This window comes from Phalacrocorax aristotelis, chromosome 3 (genome assembly GCF_949628215.1).
Source record: "Phalacrocorax aristotelis chromosome 3, bGulAri2.1, whole genome shotgun sequence".
NCBI classification, from domain to species: Eukaryota; Metazoa; Chordata; class Aves; order Suliformes; family Phalacrocoracidae; genus Phalacrocorax; species Phalacrocorax aristotelis.
In genome coordinates this window covers 49,994,349-50,019,461 of record NC_134278.1, presented here as the reverse complement: position 1 = coordinate 50,019,461, position 25,113 = coordinate 49,994,349, and the positions used below count along the sequence as shown (strand labels likewise).

General features: G+C 41.9%; 1 protein-coding gene and 1 long non-coding RNA gene across 5 annotated transcripts; one reads left to right on the top strand and one right to left on the bottom strand.

Annotated features, from left to right (window-relative positions):
• Positions 1-469: 469 nt before the first annotated feature.
• BEND3 (BEN domain containing 3) lies at positions 470-20,858 on the top strand. 4 transcript variants are annotated; one of them, XM_075087393.1, is made up of 6 exons: positions 484-615; positions 6,520-6,629; positions 10,179-10,223; positions 10,673-10,896; positions 15,987-17,927; positions 18,993-20,858. In XM_075087393.1, exons 3-6 carry the CDS (start codon positions 10,190-10,192, stop codon positions 19,149-19,151), a joined length of 2,358 nt encoding a protein of 785 aa, XP_074943494.1. In that variant the 5' UTR covers positions 484-615; positions 6,520-6,629; positions 10,179-10,189; the 3' UTR covers positions 19,152-20,858. The 4 variants fall into 4 exon arrangements, with proteins under 4 accessions (XP_074943492.1, XP_074943493.1, XP_074943494.1 ...); XM_075087391.1 differs by lacking the exon at positions 18,993-20,858 and having other exon boundaries at positions 470-615; positions 15,987-18,387; XM_075087392.1 differs by lacking the exons at positions 6,520-6,629; positions 18,993-20,858 and having other exon boundaries at positions 482-615; positions 15,987-18,387.
• Positions 20,859-21,334: 476 nt separating this feature from the next.
• LOC142054607 (uncharacterized) lies at positions 21,335-23,297 on the bottom strand. The gene is made up of 2 exons (XR_012659608.1): positions 23,214-23,297; positions 21,335-21,441 (listed from the first exon to the last, which is right to left on the bottom strand). It is a non-coding gene; the product is annotated as an uncharacterized LOC142054607 (long non-coding RNA).
• Positions 23,298-25,113: the final 1,816 nt, after the last annotated feature.

Sequence of the window (25,113 nt, the reverse complement as noted above, 5' to 3'; positions counted from 1 at the left end):
GCGAGACCGCGGCTGACGGAACCACCCGGCCCCGCGCGGCCGGGGGCGCGCTTCCACGCGGCGGCTGCCTAGGGCGCGGCGCGACCCGTCCCGTCCCCCGCCCCGGTCCCCGTCACGCCCGGTGTCATCCCCGAGCCGTGGCCCACGTGGGGCCTTGCCCGCCGCGCTGCCCGCGGGCGCGGGCGGGCGGACGCGTGGCGTGGCGTGGCGGGCTGCCGGCGGTGGGGCCGCCCGCGCGGCGCCGAGTGGGCGGCGGGGCGCGCGCGGTGGGGGCGGGGGCGCGCGGGGTCTCCAGTGGGAAGGGCGCGTTCCCTGTGGCAGGGCCGGGGAGGGCGGGGGGTGGGGAAGAGGGGGAGGGGGGAGAGCGGCCCGCTCCTCCCCCCTCCCCTCCCGCCTCTGCCCCTGCCCCGGGGCGGCGGGTGGCGCTGGCCGCGGCGGCTCGGGGCTCACAGTGTCCTTGTGCGGAAATGACACACGGTCACGTCACGTCACGCGAGAGCGCAGCGCGCGGACCCTCGCACACAAAGAGCGGGGGGGGAAAGCGCGGGCACCAGCGGCGGCCGCTCCAGCCGCCCCCGCCGTCCCGGGGCTCCTGTGCCCCCGCGCGGAGCCGAGGTAAGTCCCGCCGCCGCTCGTCGGGACCGGGCGGCGGGAGGGGCACCGCCGTTCCACGCAGCCCCCGGCGGGGAGCGCCGCCCCGGCGGGTGGGGGAGGAACGGGGAGGGGGGCCGCGCCGGCGGGGCAGCGAGCGAGGAAGCGGGAGGCGCGGGGCCGGCCCCTCCCCCCGGCCGCGGCTCGTGGCCCCGCCGCCGCCGCGGCTGTCCCTCCCCGCCCCCCTCCCCCCGCCGCCGCCGCCACCGCCGCGGGGCGCGAGCTGCCGAGGGCGGGGGGCTCTTTGTTCGTTGCTGGGAACGTTGCTATAGCGCTGCGGCGCGGGGCGCGCGCGCCCGGCCCGGGTGCCTCCATCTGCGGGGCTGCGGGGGGGGGAGCGGGGAGGGGGAGGAGAGGGGAGAGTGGAACGGTCACGCCGCCGTCACCTCCAGCCTCACCTTATCCCCTCCTCCCCCGTCCCCCCCCGCGCGCGGCCACATAGATCCGCCCGGGCAGGGTTCGGACCGGAAGCACCAACCGCTGCCGCCGCCGCCGCCGCCGCCTGGGGCTCGTGGGTCTGACCGCAGCAGCGGCCGCCGCCGCCGCGTGCGGGGCGCGCGGGGCGTCCTCCTCGCAGCCCCCGCCCCTGGGCGGGGCCTCGCGCCGCGCCGCTCCCACGTGGCGCCCGCCGCTGCCGCCGCCCCTCGGCGGGGAGCCCCTGCGGCTCGGAGGGGAGGGAAAGCCCGGCGGGGCGGGGGGCACCTCCCCGGTTGTTGCCCTCCCGTCCCCGCCTCCCCGCCCCGTCCCCGCGGTGGCGTCGGCGGCCGGGCTTCCCTGTGCAAAAAAGCGAGGGCTGGGGTCAGGGTCCCGCTTGGCAGGAGCGGTGGCGTCGGGGGGGTTGGGGGGGGCTGGTGGTCATTCTGTCGTCATTCCTATCGGCTGTCGGTGGGTCGTGCGCCGGGGGGGGGCGGGGGAGGCGGTGGCGGGGGAACCGGCCGCCGCCACCCGGGTCACCCGCTGCCTCTACCCTACTTTCCCCTGTGGTATGTCCACACGGCCTTTTGTAAATAGAAGGGAACAAACTCTGAACCAGCAGAATGCGAGCTGGCGGCGGGCCAGCAGCCATGTGACGGCTTCCACAGAGCACTGACGCAGTCCCAGAGCTTTTTGGATTGAAGTGCGGGTAGAGTTTGTCGCTGCCACCTATTAAAAAAAAGCGTATGCCCGACCCTTGGGGCTGAGGCGTTTAAAACTGGGGACGAAAAACCTTTTCCCTGCTTCTGGCTGGTACCTAGCCATCAGGTTATGGATTTACCTGAATTACTGCATCTAATAAAAGAAGTAGTTGCCAATGTACGTTGGTACATTTTCCTTTTCTCTCCTGCTAAATCAAACTCAGCATCGGACTGACAACGCTTTTTATCTTTGCGAAGTAGTTTCATAGCTTAGCTAAGTCCAGTGGATAAAAATAAAGGAGAGTTGATTGCAGTTGGGAGGAGAATTTAAATTGTGCAAAGTTCGGGTGGAACAGTATTTTAAAGTAAAAGCAAAGAATGAGGGGAGAGAGAGTGAGGCACTGAGGAAAACGAAATGTTTCTAATAGACCAGGGAAGACACCTAATAGAAGCAAAACCAAATTGATGCATTAACACTGGAAACAAACTTGGTTAGCATTTCCTTGACCAGTGCAAGATAAAATTGGCGTTTGACAAAGTACAGTGAGCAGGTTGAAAAAACTTCAGCTTTAGGCAACTTGTGGGAAAACTGAGAAGACTGAGGGTTTTTTTTTCTTTTTTTTTTTTTTAATTGAAACTGCATCTGCAGATGTAACTAAAATGAAACAAAAAAAGACCCAAATTGAGAACATGCCCTGCAAGTCCTATTGGCAAAATGCCCTTGTTGCAGGCTGGCTTCAGTGGAGACTTGAGGCTTCCTGTCCTCCTCCACAGAGCAGCAGAGGAGGTTTTCAAACTATGTTAAGTATAGGGATTTTATTGTCGGTAAGGGTAATGCTTCCAACAACCTCTGCTGCTGCTTTTAAAAATATTTTTTCACAGTTTTAGAACTTGTTATACATGTATTTATAGTCGGAACGTGATTGTAATGTTGGAATATGGTTTTCTAAGGTATCTAATATTTCAAGTGTCAGTGCTGGATATTGAGAATACATTTTACTCAAAAACTCCACTCTTGGGTCACTGGCAGCCCCTTACTTACTATCTCAAAATTGATGGAATAGAAAGCATCAGCTTTTCGTATTCTTTATATTATCTGCTTGCATTTTGCTCATTGTTCTTATTTCACAGTTTCTTTAAGACGGGTGGTCCCTTTGAAATCAATTATCTATTCTTTTTTTAATTAAGGTGGTTTCAGGCATGAGACTTCCTCAACCTGCTGCCTTTTCAAGTAACTCCCCAACCAAGCCTTTTCAAAATTTTTGCTCAGAGAAGTCACAAGTTATAAGGAAACGTGACTAAATCCATGCAAAGTACAGTCAGGTGTACAAATCAAACAATAGAGATTTCCCCCTCCCCAATATCTGTCTGTTACAATAGTTTTAGGGGTACTTTGTAACATTAGTAGGTAGTGTTGTTTCAGGCAGCATACTGACAGTGACCCTTCCTAGTCATTTGCTTATTCTGAACATCATACCGATGAGGGAGGTGGTGAGGTTTTCAGCAATAGGATACTTAAATAGAAAATCAAAACATACTTAAATGAAGATGCAAAAAAGTCCAGGAAAAAAAGAATTGCATTGTTTTGGTTTTTTGAGAAGGCCTTGTCAAAATTCTGTAATATTTAAAGCCAAATCACTGGCCCACAGAGCTGAACAGAAGGCAAATGTTGCCTCTAAGAAATACATTTTACAGCTTAATTTTGGAGTGGTATTTATGTGTAATTCAGCTGAATTGAATTTGGGTTGCATTGTATTTTACAAATTGGAGGAATCAAATGTCCCCCGAGGATAACTGCAATATTGAAATTATTGAACCCAGTGCTATAGCTAGGAAGTAAAAGATGAAGATTAACTTGGCTCCCAAAGCAGAACCCAGAACTCACAGTTCTCTGGGTTTGCTTCTACAGCCCAGCAGGAGGGCTCTCTAGGAGACAGCCTGGAAAGCGACGCGCACCCTGAGCAGGAGGCAGCTCCTGGGCAGCCTGAGCAGAGGTGCCTGCCTTTGGTCCTGTCTCCTCCTGGGGCCGCAGGGATGCACATTGAGGACGGGTGTTTGCTTTTGTTGTTTCAAACCGTTACGCAGGAATCGTTCTTCTAAAACATCACGAGGGACAGTATTTCGTGCTGTCACCAGGCGCTTAGAGCAGCCCTGTGCTCGCCTGCTGCATGGGACGGGACTACTTCCACCCACCCACAGTGGCTTTCATGGCTGTGGGCTTCCCTTGGGAAGCGTCGGCTGCCCTCTGTGTTTTATCCAGTGCGTGTTTCATATGAAATACAGAGACCCAGGGGCAGGACCTCAGACACTTGACTGCCCAGTGAGTGTCTGACTACTGGACTGATCAGTCATTGTCCCCTGTGGAGGATGAATACGTATACAGTAGTTTTGGTCGGCTCTGGGTAAACCACACTCTAATTGCGTAGCATAGTACCATTGCAGTTTTGTGATAAAGTCCTGTTACAGGAAGGCATGTGTAAGAGGAGGTGCTCCTTTTGGCCATTAAACAGCAGTTCAGTGTACAGACCTTGTAAATTTTAGCCCATGTTACCTGATTAGAATATCAGCTTTTCTGGTATTCCCATAGTTTATATCGCTTTACTAGGTTACCTGTGCATTAAGAGGAGTGCTGTATCTTTTGCTGCATGCTGAAAGCAAGGACATTGAGCAGCTTATTCCACATATGCTATTAAACCCGTATTTAATGTTACTAGCAAACACGTGTATCCTAACTTTTGACCAAAATGTAAAGAACAATCCACCTCTTCAGAAGCAAATGACACTCAGGTAGAATGCTTTCCATTGAAGCCTCTGAGTTTTATATATGAAGCAGTGTACCACCATGAGGCTTTAAAAGGAATAAACATCTCATAGTGCACAATGTCTAAACCCCTATACTTTTAATACCATTTTTATACTCCATAATGAAGAGTTAGAGACATTCCTTCCAATCTACGTGAAGATGCTAAAATGCTAAAATATTTAGTGGGATGGTGTGCATTCAAGAAGCAGCATCTGCACATTTACCATGCATTAACGAAGTGAACAGTACAGTGTTATGCAGGCATTTAAATTATAAATAGCAGACTTCTGTAAAACTGGTACCAGGCATTCTTATTCTATTAGAGTATATCAGTTAAGATAATGATTCATTTACATTTGTAGTTATAATCAACAAGTCTTATGAAATCAGAATTGCTTTCCACATGGAGCGCGTGTGCACTTTTATACTTCTCTACATAGTTTTCACACGAATTTTTTTTTCAGTTGTCGGAACTTACTACATGAGATATGGGAGTTTGAAGAGTAAAGAGTTATTTTCTTAGTTATGAACAGCAGAACAACAGTATTTTTTTTTCTGGTGGACTTTGCTTTTTTAAGTCAGAACTTGAAAGTGATCCATCAGGTTTTCTTCAAGAATGATTGCAAAGGCAGAGAACTGCCTTGATCTCACATTACCAGCAAGATCTTTTCTCTTTGCATTGGGCTTTTACAGTTTACACAATCATTAAGACAGGTAGGGAAAGCATCGTCCAAGGCCAGCACATAAGTAATTGATGGGTGGTAAATAGAAGGAGCAGAATGCACATCATGGGATGATTTAGCATAGGCTTATGATTCAATTCTGGTTTATATATCAATAATTAGGTACACTTTTATGCTACTTTTAAGTAGCATTATGCATTATACTAGATGATATGAGACTGAAGTATGTTTAGAGTATTATTTGCAATTTGCTCCCCTACTCATAAAATCTTTTGTACTTAAGTGCTTTGAATCCTTAAGGCTTCAGTGCGTATTTCGGCTAGGCATGTTTTTGATAAGTGGATCACATTTTTTGCTCTACTTGCAAAAGCAGCATCAGGGTGGTAGTCAGCACCAAATGCACAGAGAGTTCCAAAACCTCGTTTTCAAGGTATTCTTCCATGCTTTGGAACTCACAGCATTGCGCTAGGCATTGAACTTCCCCATTAACCACAGGTAATACCATTTCAGTGTTGAATGTTGTTACCAAAATCGTACGATAATACAATTAACTGTCATAACCTGGTAAGTCTTTTGAATAGAGGCGTGTGTCTAAGTGATACAAATGGAAGTAGGGAGTGTTAAGTCCCTCCATTGAGCTGTCTCATTCCTTGTCTCATCTGATGAGAAGAAGGGAGAGTGGGACCTGAGGGAAGAGGATTTGGCCAATACTGGCAGCCAAGGTGTGCGGGGAACCCCCTTCTTTCCCCACCCCCTCGTGCTCTGGCCCACTCCTCTTCTTCCCACTTGCCCTCCAGTGTACCATAACCCGCTGATGAGATTGCTCTTCTAGGATTTGGGGACCTGAATTCTTGTCTCTGCTCTAAAATAAAGAGTAGGAAAGTTAAAAAAAAAACAAAAAACAAAGCGGGTTTCCTGGTTCCCGAATACCCCTTTAAGCATTGTGCCATTGGTGTCTAGAGTTAGACCGTAATGTATCTTCAATTTATTAGAAGTGGCTTAACTTGGAACAGGAGGACACAATGCTGTGTATCACATCAGTTCTCTGCAAATGGGTTCGTCATACATTAGTTTAAAAAGGATAATATCCTCGTCTACGTGATTGCAAATCTAGGTATTTTTATTCACTTCTCTTAGCAGAACAAAGCTTTAACCACCTTAAGAAAACCGTCCTTTTTGCTTCATCTTTTTTAACTGTTTCAAAAGTGTCAGGATATGTGGATGAGTCTGGAGGGCTGAGCCCAAAGGAATGTTTCTCTCTTCCCAGGTGAGTGCTGGCATCACACGGGCTCCGTTGCGTGACACCTAGCAGCGGCTCAGCACAGGTATCTGTACAGTACCAGCACTAGTAGCTATCAAGGCATTTTAGATGGGAAGGTGAGTACATGCTGATATGTCAGCAAGGTATTTATTTTTGAGATATTGATTACATAGAAGTTACAGACTGCATTCTGTTTTCAGGAAGACTGTTCTCAATAGATGACATGTAGGCAGTAAAATCTGCCTACATGATTTATTGTTTGCGTTCTGAGGATAGAGTCCGTTTACCTCTTCTTCCTTGATTGTTGAATTTGTCCAAGTGCTGCACATCTCACTGTTTATCCTACATTAGATAGGTTTAGCTAATGACTGTACCAGAAGCAGATTGCCATTAATCAAAGGCAGAGTCTATTTTGAATAAAAAGTGAGAGTACTAGCTATTCGCTTCATTTTTAGTGTTCAGAGGGTATGATCCATAATCAGGGTTATAAGAGTTATTCTTTCTGAGTTTTACCCATGTTTTAGCATAAGCATAAAGAAACAATGTGTTCATTTACGTGTTGTAAGCTTGTTTTGTTAGGTGTTTCTGAACTGTTCACACATTCTTTGGAATGTAAATTTATACACAAGATAGAAACCAAAGAACCCAGAGAAAATGCTTCTAAAATAACTTAGTTCACAAATCAAAGTATTTACAAGCAAAATCCTAACACTTGAAGTTTACGGTTTATGTTCATGTTTTGTAAAGCGTTATTTTTTTGGTCAGTTCAGGTAGAAATATAAAAAGTTACAGCTAAAATTCAGGCGTACAGGTGCTTAGGCTATAACTCCAACCAACTTCATTAGGATCAAGATCTGGCTGTTGACATAGCTGCTGCTGTAGGTGTTTGGTATGTTTTGGAATCCTCCTTCCAGATCTTTTTGCCAGAAAATAAGATGTACTGCAGCATCTCTCTGTAACCCAGCAAGATAAAGCTGCCACGGCCGGTTGCTCTGCCAGTCACGGCTGCAGACCTGGGCTCCCAACTTCAGCACAGGGTGTTTACTCCTTCCTAGAACTAACTGCTGTCCTGTTAATAGCATTGGGTCAGTTTCAGGCTAATGATGATAAATATATTTATCTTCTGTTTTGAAAAAAGACATATGAGGTAAGAATAAAGTATGTATACTCAAGATGACAACTGTCAGGTGTTTGCTTTCCTGGGTGGATTTCTTACTCGATTGCTTTTTGCACTATCTTGTCCCAAGTTCTTTTAGGTCTTTTTTATGCCATCTTTGTTCATTCTCACAGTCTGGGCCAGAATGCTACCTCAAAGCAGTTTTGACACTGCTGCCTCTTCTATGGAGGCAATAATTACTATTCGTAAATACTGATTCACTGCAAACACTATTTTAAAGAATCTGAAATGTTTCATCTTTAGTGGACTTCAAACAATCAACAAAATTATTGCTAACCTTATATAGGCATACGTGCATGGACATGCTGATGCACGCACACAGACTTCCCCCCCGCTTCCCATAGGCCCTAATTTCCTATGGAAGCGATGATACAATTGCTCTGCTGATACCTCTGTGGCTGCTCACTACTCGCTCGTGAGTCCATTGCCACCCAAATTTGAAGCGAGACGATGGTGTAAACAGACGACAAATGAAGTTTAATGAAATGTTTGAACCAAGCCAGTGGCTTGCTGGTACGAGGGAGAGAGATTGTAATTCCTCCTTTCTGTCCGAGACCTAGTGCATATTCCTAAGATGGGCCCAATTACTTGCTGTACCTTTCTTACCTTGCCTTACTCTCTGAATTAGAAGGAAAGAAAGCAAAGAAAGAAGTGAATTGTTTTATGTCAGTTTATCAAGCTAGAAGAGCTCACTGAAGGTTAAGGTGGGCACCTGTGCTTGACTGAGGGAGCAGCTGGGGCTGTGAGGCAGGAAACCAGAGGGGCAGTTCAATCCTGTCTCTTGACAGAAGCTGTTATACGTGCTTCATTTTCTCATAATAACTAAGTTCTTACAAATCCCACAAAGATGACAGGAAACCAGATAAGGAGGGAGGTATTACTAGGGCTCCCAAAAAGGAAAAGGTTGGGGCTCGTGCTTTGGCACCAGAGAGTTCAAATATGAAACCCAGTCTTTCTAGGCCTCGTTGATTCTGATGCTGGTTTTGACTATTCACTTTTAATTGTATTCTGGCAGTTTTCAAATAAACTAGAGAAAAAAAAATCCAAAATAAGTAATAACACTGTGTTTCAAATTTGTGAAACAATGTTTTGACGTAATGTTATTTGACCTGAATTTGGGATAGCTTTGGTCTTCCTGATGTTGCCTCCTTTAGAAAGTCAACTGATAACCAGAGTATGTGCTTTGCATTACTTTTCACTTTTTTCCAGTTTTAGAAAGTGGCTATTCACATCCTCATTTATCTTCTCCTTCCAGCTTGCTTGTATTCTCTCAGAGGAATTCTCCTAAAGCATTCTTCCTATTTGAATAGCAGTAACAGCAGGAGTTAGAAGGAAAATATAATTCCCTGTATCCCCTCCTAAATATTTTGTGGTGTTCTGCCCACTACCACCTTTATAGTGTTCCCTTCTGGCTCTCTATTTACCTCTTTTAGTGTTTTGCTCTCATGGAGCAGTCTAGGATTATCTGAAAAGCCATTTTGATTTTGATTACAGTATATTCTGTAGTGGTATCAGCTGATTTGCTTACTGTCGCCTTAGGCCCTCACAAAAAGACTTTGTGTCACACTTCTTGAGCACTGGCACATGTTGGTTTTATAACTCATCCCTCAGAGCTAAGCCTAGTGCAGCGTGGGAAAGTGTGAGAAAGATCTAGGCACTGAATATCAATGCATCTGGGGTATCAGAGCAAAATATGAATATTTAGTACTATGTGATTTTCTTAAGGTCCAGCGTAGCTTTTTGATAGTGCTGTATGAAGTACATAGTCTTATGATCTTTCATAAAGAGCTGTAGTGGCTGTGTCTAAGTTCATAAGTACTGTTGAGTTAGTAAGACTGGGTATTAACCCTCACCAGTTCTTATCAGGTGGTTTAAAAGTTGGTGTGGGTCACTTAGTCTCTAAATAATTCACATTATTTAGAGACTGACTGTTAGAAAAAAGGAGGAGTTACTGTAGATCTGTAGATTACTCTGCTTGAATTGATGCAATCCATACCAAAAGATCAAAGATTTTTAAATGACAACTTACTCCAGCATGTATATTAGAGTTTATGATGAGTTTTCCTTCTGTGATGACTTTGGGTCACCCACAGTGACAATATAAAAACATTTGACTGCAATAAGAAGTAGTGACTTGGTGCGGGATGGAGAGTTTAATACAGTTAACTTCCATTTATATACTGCCAAGATACTTTACAGAGAAGGTTAAAATGACTTTTACTTTTTTCCATACCAGAAAAAGACATATAGTTTTAAATACTTTCCTAGCTGTCATGTGTTGTCTGCAGTAGAGCATGCATGTTGACAGCTCTATAGATGGCCATGAAATTGACTGAAAATAGCTAGTTATTACAAATGTACAGACTGGAAATTATCTGTGAGCTGTTAATGCCCAATGGCTCTAGATTACAATTAATTATAAAAACAGATATAGGTATTTCCTGATTCTGGAAGATGTTGATATTTTTCGTTTTGTTTTGTTCTTTAGTGAGATAGAAGATGAATTCAGCTGAAATCACTGATGATGATGAAGGTAAAACATTATACTTTGTGTAATTTATGATCAGGCAAAAATACTTGTTGAATTAAAGCCTTTGTAACCTGATAAAGAATACACTTGGATCAAGACAAATTAATGTTTTTTAAAAAGCTATCTGAAATGCACCATTGTCTTTGTTACTCCTATTTTCTGCTCTACATCCTTCCTCCCCCTCCAAAAAATCTTCCTACTGTAACTTTGTTTATACTTTAGAATCTTCTTTGGGGAAGAAACTGTCATTTACTGGATGATGGAATGGCTCCTAGCACAATAAAAACTTGGCTTTGGGGTGGCCTCAGCATACACTTATTGTACAAGTCATAAAAAATAATTATGTTCTTCAAAACACATTTTCATAAAAAGAAACAAACCACAAAAGATTATATTAAATAATGGTTTTCTGGAGAGAGTGCTTTATCTTTCTAAACCTTCTCTTTTTCCAGTAAAAATTCCTAAAAAAAATGTTGTGAAAGTAGAAACAGAAGACGAAGCTGAAGCTCTAGACTGCTCAGTAACATCCAGATCTGCTGAGAAACACTCACTGGATGGCGCAGTTACTTGCCTACAGGATTCCAACAAACGGAAACAGACCTCACTTGGTTGTGATGGTTCAGGGAGCCAGCAAGATGTCTTAGCCAGTGTGAAGAAAAGACGCTTTACACAAGAGGTGACTTCTCTATACATGACTGTGTGATTTTTCTGTTCATATTTCATAGGCTAAATTCATTGCTGCTATAAGCAAAATGCAAGTCATTTAACTAGATTTGCATCAGTAACGAGTAATGAGTTTGAGGCAAGTATGGCTAATCCTAACCCAGTTTGCACACGTTAACTTGTCTGGGTATTTCTTTAAATAACGTGGGAGTGATCGTATCTGTGAAATACAGTTATAGGTTCATTCATTCATGTGAAGTATATTTTTGTTGTTTGTCAGAGGACATAGGAGCAGGTAGTGATTTGGATTAACTGAGCATGACTCTGATTACGGTCCCTTTCATGTCACACAGTCCTTCAGCTGGATCCTCACTGGTAGAATGAGGGCTGTAATTCTTCCTTCTGTGGCATAGATTTTGATGTCAGTGAGACAAATATACATTTGTGTATTATTTGAAAGATAAAAATGTGGGGATGCAGAAGACTTCAGCATATCAAGGGCAGAATGTATTACAGCTTCTGGTGTAGCATCCCACTGGTGATAATACAGATGTTTGTCCAGCTGGTGAAGGAGATGCCCAGTCTCTTCCATTATCATGTTCTAGTGTTTCACATCTTTAGCAATTGGAGATTTTCATAAATCTTTGGTGAAACTGAGCAAGTTTCTTTTTGTCCTTGTTCTTTTCAGTAGGGAGAGCAGTGATCATCTGTTCCTAGAAAAGTCTTTTGCATGTGGGAAAATTGGTGTTATGTTGTCCACCCTCAGCCCTTCCTTTCCAAGACTAAAATTCTGTTTTTTCAGCTTTTCTTCAGGAGTCACCTTACATTTTTGTGGTTCTTTTTGAGATTTCTGAAAGGGTAGTGTCCTGTGTTGGGTAGCCACATCTCTTCTAACACCTTCTAGAGCAGTATAATGACCTCCTGTTTTTCACACTCAGCACTTTATTAAAATAACCTAGATTCAAATTCATCCTCTTTTGAATAACTTCAGGCCCTGGGTTATATTTAGTTTATGACCTACTCTAATGCACATATCCTTTTCTGCTGTTCTACTACCTAGCTAGTTATTCCGTGTTGTATTTGTGCATTTCATTTCTCCTTTCCTTCTTCATATTTCTTTTTCTTGACTGTCATCTCTCTGACTTCTTGGGGTTGTTTTTTCCCCTGAATGCCTGTGGCAGGTAGGTTTTAATCTTATTACTCAGTTTCTTTTCCTTTCTCTTCTTCTTTTCACAAATCTTTTACTTACATTCAGATTTTTAAAAGAGCTTCATTATGGTCTCTGAACTCTGCTTGCTTTGGATTTTACTGTTTGCTGTTTGCCTTCAATAGATTTTTAAATATCATTTGAAATTAATTATAACTTTGGACTTATAATATCAGAAAGTGACCCAGTAATGGTGAAAATTCATCCTTGACTGACCCCAATGAATCAGCATGTTTAGTTAAATAACCAACCAGAAATAGTCCTCAATCCTAACAACATTGTTAAAATTAATTACTTTTCTAGTACCAATATTTTGTCTTAGTTGATGACTTCATTAACTATTTCTGCTTAAAGTTATTAAGTTAATTTAAAGTGACAAAATGTTATTTATTTTCAAGAATACTGTGCTTTTAGAGTATCTTTACTACACATCACATAGGCATCTATGTATGATATAAGCAGAGCTGTACCTTATATGTTACATAACTGTACTGTTGGGCTGGTGATTATATTACTAAATGACTATCAGAAGACATTTAGCTTTTTTTTAATTATGATTGTCACTTCAGAACCAGAAATTCATTTTTCCTTAATTTTCTTTTTAAAAAAAAAGTGTAGAAGATGGTAAGTTCAAAAAAATTGTGTGCAAGACATTTCCAAGTTCTTATTTTTGATAGAATCTTTTTATATGTTTCTTGCTCATATATTTATTGTTATTTACTCATATGCTAAGATATTATGCTCTGTATTCTTATAGATATTTAGACTTTGTTTATTAAGCATAATAAAGGTTATTAATTAGCTGGACTTTAGGACTGAACAGAGCAATGTCTAAACAACTTTTAAAACTTGGCTTAGGACCCCAAGGGTTAATATGAGAGGCTATTTCACAGTTACTTATATTGGTCGATGTTTACTGAAATATTGCATTTTGCAAATGTTCAAAGAATGTATATGATATAAAAACTTGCTGTGCAAATGTAGCATAAAAAGCAGCACTATCTTATGTACATTGAGTCGCATAGAACAGTATCTTTGCTTATTTTTTGATGGCCCATTAAAACTGATCATCTTAAATGGGTGTAGCATTACCTGAAATACATTGATGTTTAAAGACCAGTGTTACAGAAAACTAATTAAAAATATTAAATACGAGTTTAATTGGAGAATTTACAAAAAGCCATTTATGCATATCCATGCATTTATGCTCTGGGTAGTGCTGTTCCCAGATGGAAAGTGTATAAAGACAAGATAATTAAAAGCAAAAGGAAAGAAAACGAGAATGCATCTGAAATAGAAAATCCTTAAATATAGGCCCAAATGTGTTGTCATCTGTTAGTCGAACACTGAGTATGTGTTTCTGAAATGCAGATAACCAAATCCATCCCACAACCAGATACGAACACACAGATCCAATCCAGCTGCATTAGTGAAAGGGCAGAAGTTCTGCTGTCGTCACAGCAGAGATCCGCTGTAGTTCTTTGCATGAACACTTCTTCTCCTCCAGAGCACCGTGTCCAGAACTGAGAATGCAAACTTTCACAATTCTCACCGTCAAAGTGCAATAAGATACTTAAGAAAATGAGTTTGTGCTGGTTTAATGCACATTCTTATATTGCTTTGCCCTGGCTCTGTGTGTGAGGTGTGCATTAGTAGAAGTTACCCTGATATTGGCAAGTTTTGTTATATAATTAATTACAGAAAAAGTTCAGCAAGCTAGTTAGTAGAGAAGGAATTGAATGAATCATACTTTGTATGTGAAGGAGTATTTGGAATATTCTCTGCAAACAGGAGTGTTAATGAAAGAGTTAGCTGCTTAGGTAGCAGGTCTCACTATACGTGTAAGAAATGTATTCACCGGAATTGCAGTTTTGTTTTGTTCTTTTGATCTAAAACAGTAAAAGAAATTTGTAATTCAGTCTGGGTGTCTGACTGGGGAGCAGAACTATGTTTATTGTCAGTGGAGATTTTCGTGACCTGCTTTCAGGTGGTGTCTATTTGGGAGAGCTCTGTTACCACCTGGAAATACCTCTGTTTCTCCACTGACATGTGTAGGTGGGGTATGACGACTTCAGTCCCAGCACAGGAGCCTACAGTTAGGTGGGAGCAATGTGGATCTTGGTCTGCTCACAATTCGGTCTCTTGTGGTCTGGTATTTTACAAGTCACAAAGAGCTGATATAATCAGGGTATATCCTACCACTTGCTGGGGTAAAAAGTCACCCTTTAATAGCTAGTGGTGTTACAGGACTCTAGTTCCTCGCTGTCCTTGTCATAAAGGTGCTTAATATGAGTGGGACTGGAGGGACAGTCTTCTCAATGGGACCTGGAAGCCAGATGTCGTAGGTACCACCATGGCTAGGGATTCTGTGCACTGTCAAATATATTGCCTTTGCGTTATGCTTGCATTTATCATCTGACCATCCACGCAGCTTGGGATGTGAAAACATGAAAAACTCCTGTGATGTGAATGATAGCAGAACTTGGAAACACAAGTTCAATTTAATTGATTCTGCTGGTTTCTAGACTTGGAGTGGAAACCAGCTTGTTCTTTCTGAGCTTCTTTTGAGTATACATTGCATTAGAAATTAAAAAGTAATTAGATTCAATTTGTCACTGCAGTAAGCAGATGCCAAGTGTGAGTACACATAGTGACTAGATTAATTTCACAAGTATTACAGTTCTGTTTTTTCAGAAAGGAACCTTAATTCAAGTTCCTCACTGTAGGACACAATGGGGTCTTCACTAGAATTTCACATTGCTTGTGGCTCTCAGCTCAGACCTCAAGTCTGTGTTCCATTTGTTTTAGTACTTGGATGCAAATTCTGTGGTTTTCATCTAATTAATGTTCTGTGGAACAAGCCAAGCAAAATGTTTCAGTACAGTCTTCTCTAAAATCTGTGAGTGTTTTCTCCTGTTTGAAATCTGTATGTTGGATTTTGATTTTGTTGTATCTACTTAACTTCCTAAGAATTATTTGCAATATCCATGTCTTTGCATCCCTATCCATCTATCCAACCCACTCAAGCCGTGCATATTTGCTGTGAGTTGATGAAAATGCTTGCTTCCAATTTCAAGCAATGAGGAAGAGTTAAAAGTTATTGAGAACATTATTTCCTTAAGAGCTAATTACTGTTTTTTATATAAATAATTTAGGAAAATAGAAACCCACGAGTCTAAACTTCCCTGCCTTTTGGAAATAAAGAAATCTTAGGCTTCCCTTTTTAAAAAGACATTATCAAGGTACTTTTCACTTTGTTTTTAAGTTTTTACTATTTAAATAGAATACTTTTTAAAAATTACAGTCATTCTTAGAACTTGTTTAGGAGTTGTATATCATTATAAAGATAAAAAACCGCTATATAAACCTTTCACATCAGAAAGAATAAGCATAATTTTGGTGTCTTATAGCATTTGTGGTATTTTCAAATGCTAACCTAGAGTGCTGGAACGTTAAATGCAGTTGTTGGAGGCAGTGGCAAGGTCATAGGACTAGGAGTCAGAAAATCTAGATTCTATTCTTGGCTCTGTTGCTGACTTGTTGCCACCCAAATTCTCTACAGCCCAAGATCCTCATATGCAAGGTGAAGCATAATGATACTTAATTTGGGAGAGTATTTAGAGCTCTGTGGGTAGAGAGTACTAGGATTATTATTGCATTTCTATTCCATGGAGAAAACCGTGAGCCAAAACAACAAAAAAAACCCCAAAATAATAAGTTCTTATACTTTTATTTTTCCTAGTAACTTTATTAATTTTTATGTGCTTCAGACAGCTAAGTCCTCTGGAGAAAATATGACTTTGCCTATTTATGTAACGTTGCCTGCTTAAAGGGCATATATTTATAGCTAATATTTTTCAGGCAGACTTACTAATACAGTATTTGTTCATTCAAAGGGCCCCCTTTCAAACATGAAGAACAGAGATACTGGCTCACCCACTCAGGTAAATACAGAGCAGCCAAACAAGAACAAGAACCCTAACGTAACGTGGCTCTGTGAAGAAGAATCCTTCAATGACATAACCACTCCATCTTATAAAAAACCTCTCTATGGCATCTCACACAAAATCACGGAGAAGAAGAACCCGCCAGGAGCAGAGCAGTTTGCTTCTTATGAGTTGTTTGAAAAAATCAACCCCAGCAGTCCCTCGCATCTTCGGACTTTGAACGACCAACGCAAAAGGGACTCGGCTGCAGCCATTGCCGTAACAGCAGCCGCCGCAGATTCTGACCCAAACATATATTCTTTGATACAGAAAATGTTTTACACGCTTAACACCCTCAATACCAATATGACTCAGCTTCACAGTAAAGTTGACCTGTTGTCTCTGGAGGTTAGCAGAATTAAAAAGCAAGTCAGTCCAGCAGAGTCCGTTGCAGACTTCAAGCCTCCCCCGGAGTACCAGTTGACTTCTGCGGAGCTCAAACAAATCATGGATCAAAGCACGTCAGGAGGAGACCTAGCTTGCCGATTGCTAGTGCAGCTCTTCCCAGAGCTCTTCAGCGACGATGAGTTCAGCAGAAGCTGCAGTGCATGCGGCTTTCTCAACAAAAGGAAACTTGAATCTCTCCATCTGCAGCTTATCCGTAACTATGTGGAAGTTTGTTATCCTTCTGTGAAGAATACAGCTGTGTGGCAGGTGGAGTGTTTGCCTCAAGTCAATGATTTTTTCAATAGATTTTGGGCTCAAAGGGAAATGGAAAACAGTCAGCAGAATGGTCAATCGTCCAGTTTTTATGAGACTGAGCAGGTCGAATCCTCTCATTTTATGGAGGATAAAGAGCAAGAGGAAGCTTTGTCCTTGGACAGGAGTAATACTATTGCCTCAGATTACATGTTGGACGCTCAGGATCTCAATGAATTTTTAGATGAAGCTTCTTCTCCAGGGGAATTTTCTGTTTTTTTGTTACACAGATTGTTTCCGGAACTCTTTGACCACAGAAAATTAGCTGAAAGGTACAGCTGCTTTGGAGACTCTGGAAAACAACTGCTGGATCCTCATCGGCTTCAGATAATCCGTAGGTACACTGAAATTTACTTTCCAGATGTGCAGGAAGAAGAAGCCTGGTTGCAGCAATGTGTTCAGCGACTGAATGATGAGCTTGAAAATACGTATATGGATGGAAGTGAATGTGATCAGATGAGAGATGACTGTTACGATTCTTCTGGTTTGCCAGATGATGTATCAATCATAAAAGTGGAAGACAGTTTTGAATATGAAAAACCTGGCAGACGCTCAAAAAAAATTTGGCTTGTACCCATAGACTTTGACAAGCTTGACTTTCCCCCTCCCGATTTTGATGTCCCTGTCCCAGATTACCTGTTGAACAAAGAACAGATTAAAAGTATATATGAAAGCAGTCTTTCCATAGGCAACTTTGCCTCTCGATTGCTTGTTCTCTTATTTCCTGAACTGTTTACTCATGAAAACTTACGGAAGCAATACAACTGTAGTGGATCCTTAGGAAAGAAACAGCTCGACCCCACTAGAATTAAATTAATTCGACATTATGTGCAGATACTGTACCCCAGAGCAAAGAATGACAGAGTGTGGACATTGGAGTTTGTTGGGAAGCTTGACGAGAGGTGTCGACGAAGAGACACGGAGCAAAGGCGCACATACCAACAGCAACGGAAAATCCACGTGCCAGGGCCTGACAGGAGGGAATTTCTCAGCTATGCAATAAACCCCGAGAGGTTTCGAGAAGAATTTGAAGGGCCGCCACTGCCACCGGAAAGAAGCAGCAAGGATTTTTGCAAGATACCACTCGATGAACTCGTTGTTCCTAATCCAGACTTCCCCGTGCCTTCTCTGTATTTGCTGTCTGATAAGGAGGTAAGAGAGATAGTGCAGCAGAGCCTGTCGGTCGGCAACTTTGCTGCCAGGCTTCTCGTAAGACTCTTTCCCGAACTCTTTACTCCGGAGAATCTCAGACTGCAATACAACCATTCAGGTGCTTGTAACAAAAAACAGCTCGATCCTATCAGACTGAGACTGATCCGTCATTACGTGGAGGCGGTTTACCCTGTGGAGAAAATGGAAGAAGTATGGCATTATGAATGTATACCGAGCATTGATGAAAGATGCCGGCGTCCTAACAGAAAAAAGTGTGATATACTGAAAAAAGCAAAGAAAGCAAAAAAGTGACAGGCTCTTTAAATTCCTAAGACTTTGACCACTAAATTATTGTCAGGATTATGCTTTGGTTTAGACTGAGGGGCCTGTCGGGAGCTGAGGGTGCTCAGCATCTAGGACAGTCAGGCACTAAGTGTGTTGCATTCTAATGTGTGTGTTGCATCTCTGTGGGCACCGCAGCAGTGGGAAGTGGCTTACTACATTTGTACATGGGTAAAGACCGTAAGTCATTGGTGACAGAGCTATCGGTGACTTGCTAAGAGCATGGTTTTCACTGGTGCAAATACATGTATTGAAACTGTACTACTCCACTCCCCATTTCTGCATCTTTTTTATCACTTTCTAATAATAAGGAATTTTCTTTTTTAAATCGTTGTGCTCTTCAGGGGAAGTTTTTCATTATTCCCTTATAAACAGCCTTGTTGGTTAATTCAGAGTTTGAAATTTAAACTTAATTTAAATTCAAAAGTGCCATGTTCATTGGAAATCATTGGAATATTAGACTTTCCTTCTACAGTAATTGCAGCTTCACATTTGTTTTGTTCTTGATGATACTGAGATACTGAAAATAATAATACCATGTCAATGAATGGGTCAGAACGGTGTCACTTGCATTTTTGACTGTTACCCAGGTTTTACTTCTATAACCAGGCATTAACTGTTGAAAAATTGGGACATGAGCATAGACACAATGTGAATGTTTTTTTAATATTGACACCGCAAGCTTGATCCTGCCCCTGTGAGTTCTTTTTTTGTTTTGTCCAGTGTCACTGCTGGCGTGACTTGAGGATGGCTCGTCTGAATAAAGCCAGCAGAACAGACCCAAGCCTATACCCATGGAACGTCTTGCCATCGTCTGCTTGCCACCCTATTTGTAAAATAACAAAGACAACAACAACAACAAGACCTGAAACAAGAACTTAGAAAAATTTTAGACCTTACTCTCTATCAAAATCATGATTCCAAAGGTTTCCAGTATTCATATTGAATTGCATATATAAAAAAGTACGTGCAAAGATTGGTTTTGTGATGGAATTCAGTGTTTCAGGGTCCCCACGTATGAGCTGTGGTAATGTAACTTGTTCTTTGCGTGAATGCAGCACTATCTGGATATTTCGGGTGTAGGGATATTGAATTCTCTCACTTTGCCAAATTGATTTAGTGTAATTAGTAGCTATTTGGAGGCATAACTGTGTATGTATAACTTAGATTCATGCGGTCAAGTTTGCATCATTAATGTGTTTAAGTCTAACAAAGACTACCCAGAACCCAATGTGAATTTGCTGTATGACTTGTCACTGGAGAGTGCTGCTTTAGAATGAGTCTCCCTCTTTTTTTTTTTCCTTTTAATACTGATAAAAATGGTGAGAGAGAGTCAGACTTGGATTTTTAAGACAGTAAAGACAGTTGATGCTTACTGACTGTCGCTGGAACACCTTGGAGCAATTGTTGATGTTCTCTGTGGTCCTTTTTTGTTGTTTACCTAGATGGGTCATAGTATCAAATTTTAAGTCAGCTCCAGTATTATTTTCTATTTTAGCCTTTGTAAGAAAGTACAAAATACTTGATATTTTTACTTCAGATTTTTAGAATTTATTGTCCTTAGAGTCATATTGATCCCTTTCTTCTAAAAGCAAAACAAAACTTTTTTCACAACGGCAAGAACTAGTAAAAGTATTATGTTAAACCGGGAGTAAATCATAATAGATCGTAGCATTTTCTCATTTTCCCCATACCCTAGCAACATTCTCAAAGAATGTATGAAGAAAGTCATGAATGTACTAAATAATACACTGATACTGTATCCATTTAAATGTTTCCTGTTGGTTTAAATAATAGCAGACCATGCACAAAATGGATATCAGAGCAAATAAGGCTATAATAAAATGAAAACATTTTACCAAAGATAAAGAACTGATACCACAATGTCTGCATCTTATCTTTCATTTTAGTGCATACATTTAACAAATTGAATGTATCAGAAGCAAAGACTTTCTCTTGTAATTGTATGCTACCTAGCACCTCTGTGAAATTTTTTACATGCACTTTTATGGGAGATACAAAATCACAGAAATTATTAACAGCTGCTTAATTTGTTGTTGCAAATGACTGGCCAGAAGGTAAGAAATATAATTATATTTTCTTATCTTAATGTCATAGACGCTTCACCACTTAGTGATGTCAGAGCTCCCAGAAGAATTCAATATATATTAAACTTTTCCACAATTGACAGATGTTACTAGCTAGCATGCAAATTTGAGACATACTGCCTTTTACTGTAGATGTTGACATTAAGTAAAAAAAAAAATCAGTCCATTCATATTATCTACTAAGTAGTGAAAAAACATTTTCACCTTTTAAAATAACATTTTTGAAAGTGGGTATAAAAGATTTGCATTGTTTTTTTCTCTTCTGTCTAATTGCTGTGTACATTCCTTTTATCTCATTCTTCACAACCCTTTCATGAATCATTTGATTGTATGTTTTATAACTGATATCAAGAAATTACAGACATATGAATAGTGACATAGTTCACTAATGAAAGCTCTTGCAGTGCATCTGAAGTACAGCCACTTCATCCAGTTGGTCAGTCTTGTAAATAAATTAAAGGTATATTATTTTCATACAAGAGGAATGTTGTCTGGTGATTGCTTGAGTACGGGCAGGAATATTTTGCCTATGAGGTCAGTTACTAAGATCTGAGATAACCTTAGCTAGTCAGAAAATACATAAATGAAAATACCCTGGTTTGCTGCAGCCATTTAAAAAGATTTTTGTGTCTTTCAGACTTTCTTTGTTTAAAAGAACAAACGTGTCATTTTGCAAGTGAGGCTATGATAGGAAGATAGCTAGATACTGAAGTATTTGGAGCGTACATATCCATGCACACACTGACTTCCTGTAGGTGAATGTTCCTTTCTATGTACCAGGTCAGTAAACTGTGTTAAGGTGAATGTCAAGCAGCTCTGTCCACTTCTTAGAGTTTCAATATATCAGCTTTGCATAAGCATTGAATAGCCCATTTCTAATAGCTTTATAAAAGAAACAGTGTAATATATCATAGCTCTATATTTTTGTGTCTTACCCAATTTCTACAAATTAAAAACTTACTTGGAAGCTCTGTAAAAGATGTAAAACAGCACATCAAAGGGGAGATCAAGTATGCGTCAGTTTATTGCCCGTTAACTGTATTCAGCTGACAGAATCAACAAATCTGCAAATGAGAAAAATCTTTACTTGAAGTCATATGCTTTGTTATGCTAATGGATAACAGCCTCCGAAGTGTTTCATGTTCAGGGAATGTTTGTAACTGGTCTTATCATCTTCAAAATATATAGGATTTATGTCTAGATACATATTTTTACATCTGTCATTTCATTCTCTCCAATTATTTTTTGATATTTATATTATGTTGTAGCAGTGAGAAACAAAGAATCGTGTGCTCAGTGCTCTACAACAGCACACCAGGTCTGATTTCATGCTGGAAGGGGCTAACATGAATTCTACTGCCCTGAGAAGCACAGAAAATAATATGCAGGCTTTATTCACAGTTTATTCAGATTTTGTTTCATTGTTTAAAGGGTTGTTAAATATCTGGAAAATTCACTGTCTTAAGCTTGCCTGTACTGAGGACACGGCATAAATTGACATGTGTTCTTACTTACAGTGCACATTTTAGTTGATTGCACTTAAAACCTATGGGAGAACCGGTGTGGTAGGCTCATGCCTGTTTTTCTGAGTAAATCAAACAAACTCCATCACTGTCATTGCCAAAACTTCTCCACTTCCTTGGTTTGACTTTCTGATTTTTTCCACTGTTACTGTAACTCAGTTGGCACCAACATAGTTACAGGTTTTTTCTTAGGAACATGCTGAAAACATACTTTTAAATGTGCTTGAAGTTGTTTAACATGAATAGCTGAAGCAATGGTTTAGTTCCCTCTCTTAATTCTCTCTTAAAATTGTCTTTGGTAAGAAAGACAGAAAAAAGAAGGAAATCCCCAGTTGTTCGTCTTCATGCTTTCCTAGCTACATTTTTGTCCTAGTTAATATTAAGGTAGATAAATTTCTAGTAGGAACAGTGCTTTCAAAATCCTCATTTTACCCCCTCCATTATAAAAGTAATTAATCTAAACTTCTCACTGGTAGTGATAGTTTTAATTTCTTACAGACATTTCGTACAGAATACAGAATACTCATCATTATCTTTGTCACAGCTCATAAAAATCCTGTTTTGAGAGGTCACCGCTCCTGCAGCAGAGCACTGGCTGAAGGAGCTACCCTGGCTTGGCCGGTCTTAGTGCCAGAAGCAGATGACTCCTAACGAAATCAGAACTCCATCATATTCACAACATTTTCCTTATACCTCGTTTGATTGGCTGGCGATTAGCCCCTACACTGTATTATTTTTATCCAGCATATTCCTTTTCATTTATGTCGTTTTCTAGATGCCATTTTTTCTAGTTAGTGGCCATAAAAGCCTGTGACGTGGGCAGACCACCCGCTTACTCCATTTCCTGATCTGTTCCATGATGGGGCTGTGGCCCCCACTGAGCATTTTTCTTTCATTTACAATTTGGAAAGAAGAACTTTAATTCTCACAGGAAGGGAAGAGCTGTTCTGGAGAATACGACAAGTTCTTTTGCTACTTCTCCCCTTGCTCCCCCCTCCCCCCAAAGAATAGAACAAACCTTTTTTTTTTTTTAACTAGGTTTTCCTTATCTTCTTTCTAAAAATTTAGCGTGATGTCCCAGTCAAAGAATGGGCAAAATCACCATGTATCCAATCACACTAAAATTTGTGTAAATAGAAACAAAATAAATTGCGATTGCTGAAGTTTGGAGAAAGATGGGCTAATTAATATCTCCCTGCCCAAACAAATGTCAAGTAATCATTCTCAGTTTCCTTCACAAATTTCATTATGGCAAAACAACTGTTTCTCATTGTTTCCAGAGGCATTTTGTGGCGTTGTGCATTAGTGCTCACTTCTCTGGGAGGCAAAACATTCCTTTAATTGTTGCACTTTCGGGAGTTTGCCACTTTGGTTCGTTCATAAGGTGGTGCGTTAGCAATGTTTCCTGTGAAAAGAAAATCCCGAGGTACCTGTCAGCAGTAGGAACAAGTCGCTCAATAGGATCACATCTTACATTTGAGATTTGATCCCTTGTATAAAAACCTAGGAGTTTATGTCACGTGATGCTGTCCCGTGTCTCTCTTGCTCCCTATCTCTCCTTGCTCCAAGGATTAAAAAAACCTGGGGCCTCCTTGAAGTGCCTGTCTATATGTGCAATGAATACTCAAGTGCTGAAAACTGAAGAATTTTTTAGCTTCAGCAGTACTCAGAGGTGCATGGCTTCCCCACATCCCCCTCCTGCATTCCTTTCCCCATGCCTGCCATCGTAGCATGACCACTGGCCGGCACAGGCTGTTGAGCAGTGTAATTCGGTAGGTGCTGAAGGTGGGCAGTCCTGTTCTGACACGACATTACAGAAGAAAACCAACCCTAGTGAACACACACACAAAAAAACCCAAACCCAAAATAAAACCCAGAAACACTTTGGTGCTTTCTGTTCTATGGAAAAAAGAATTGCCTGTTATTTTGGGGGGGCCAGAGGAGGCAAAGTATAAGCCCTTTTTCTCTATGTTGATCTGTAGGCAGCAGAACTCGGAACTTATCCAGGAGTGTTGGTATGTGCCTGCTTTAGTTGACCAGGCTGACTTCTGCCAGACCTGAGCCCAGCTCCTGTGTGAGCAATTCCCTGCTGTTCCTTCACAGGATCCTCCCATGCCCTGCTCCGTGACGCAGCCTGGCCCACATGCAGCAGATGCTGCAGCATGTAACATTGCTCCTGCAGCAGGTGAAACACACAAAGCTGTCAGATAATGCGGCGTGCTGTGCCAGTGACAGCTGGGGCCTGTGCCCACAACCTGACGGTGCCTGCCTCTCACAGGACCAGACAAAGCCTTCTGGATCAGGTCATCCCTCTGTGCGAGGGCAGCTATGCTGGCCTTTCTGGGCTCCGTGCCTGACAGCCAGCACAAGGTTGGATTCATCTCTGGTTAAGGCAGAGGTGGCCTGGACAGTATAGTCACCTGGGCAGCCTCCACTGAACTTGTCAGTCACTTCTCAAAGCCACCCAAACCTCTCTTTAGGATCTCTCAGCACTTCCTCTCCAAGGAAGCCCTTTCATATATACCCTCCACCACGCAGACTAAGAATGGCAGATGCCCATGTCCTGGAGCAGGAAATTCATTACAGCAATGACAGAAGGGCAGAAGCAGTGATCATTTACCCAGTTCTCTGTCCATACCCTGAACTCTGAGCAGGAGGAAGAGCATTTGTGTGTCCCCCACCACCCTGTACTCAGTAGCACCAGAGATGTGGTAGTTGACTGGTGGCAGATTATCTGTTTTGGAAGGATTTTTAAAACTTCTGTATGACCACTTCTTACTACTTCACCATGCGGTCTGACCAGACACTTGACCATGTTATCGGATGGCCTCCATCACCTTAAATTCACAGCTGATGAAGGGAAGCTGCACATTTATGATGTGTGCTTTACATACACAGAGCCTATGTGAGCCTACCTAGTCTAAAAGCCCCCTGAAGGCCCAGCAAAAGCCATGGCTGTGATGTGCCTGTGCCAACACCTCCCAGAACACACGCTGGCGCTGCTTGCCTGCCGCTCGTGTCAGTCATTAACCAAGCCTTGCCTTTCTTTAGCTCTCTGTCCAAATATTTCAAGGCTGCAGAAACAAGCACAACCTGCTCAACAATGCCAGGCCCCAGTAAGAGGGTCTGATCTATAGAGAAGCTTATCCAGGACAGATCAATGTAGCCAAGTGGAACAGCTAATCATCTTCCTGCTGTCATAGTTTTCCTCTG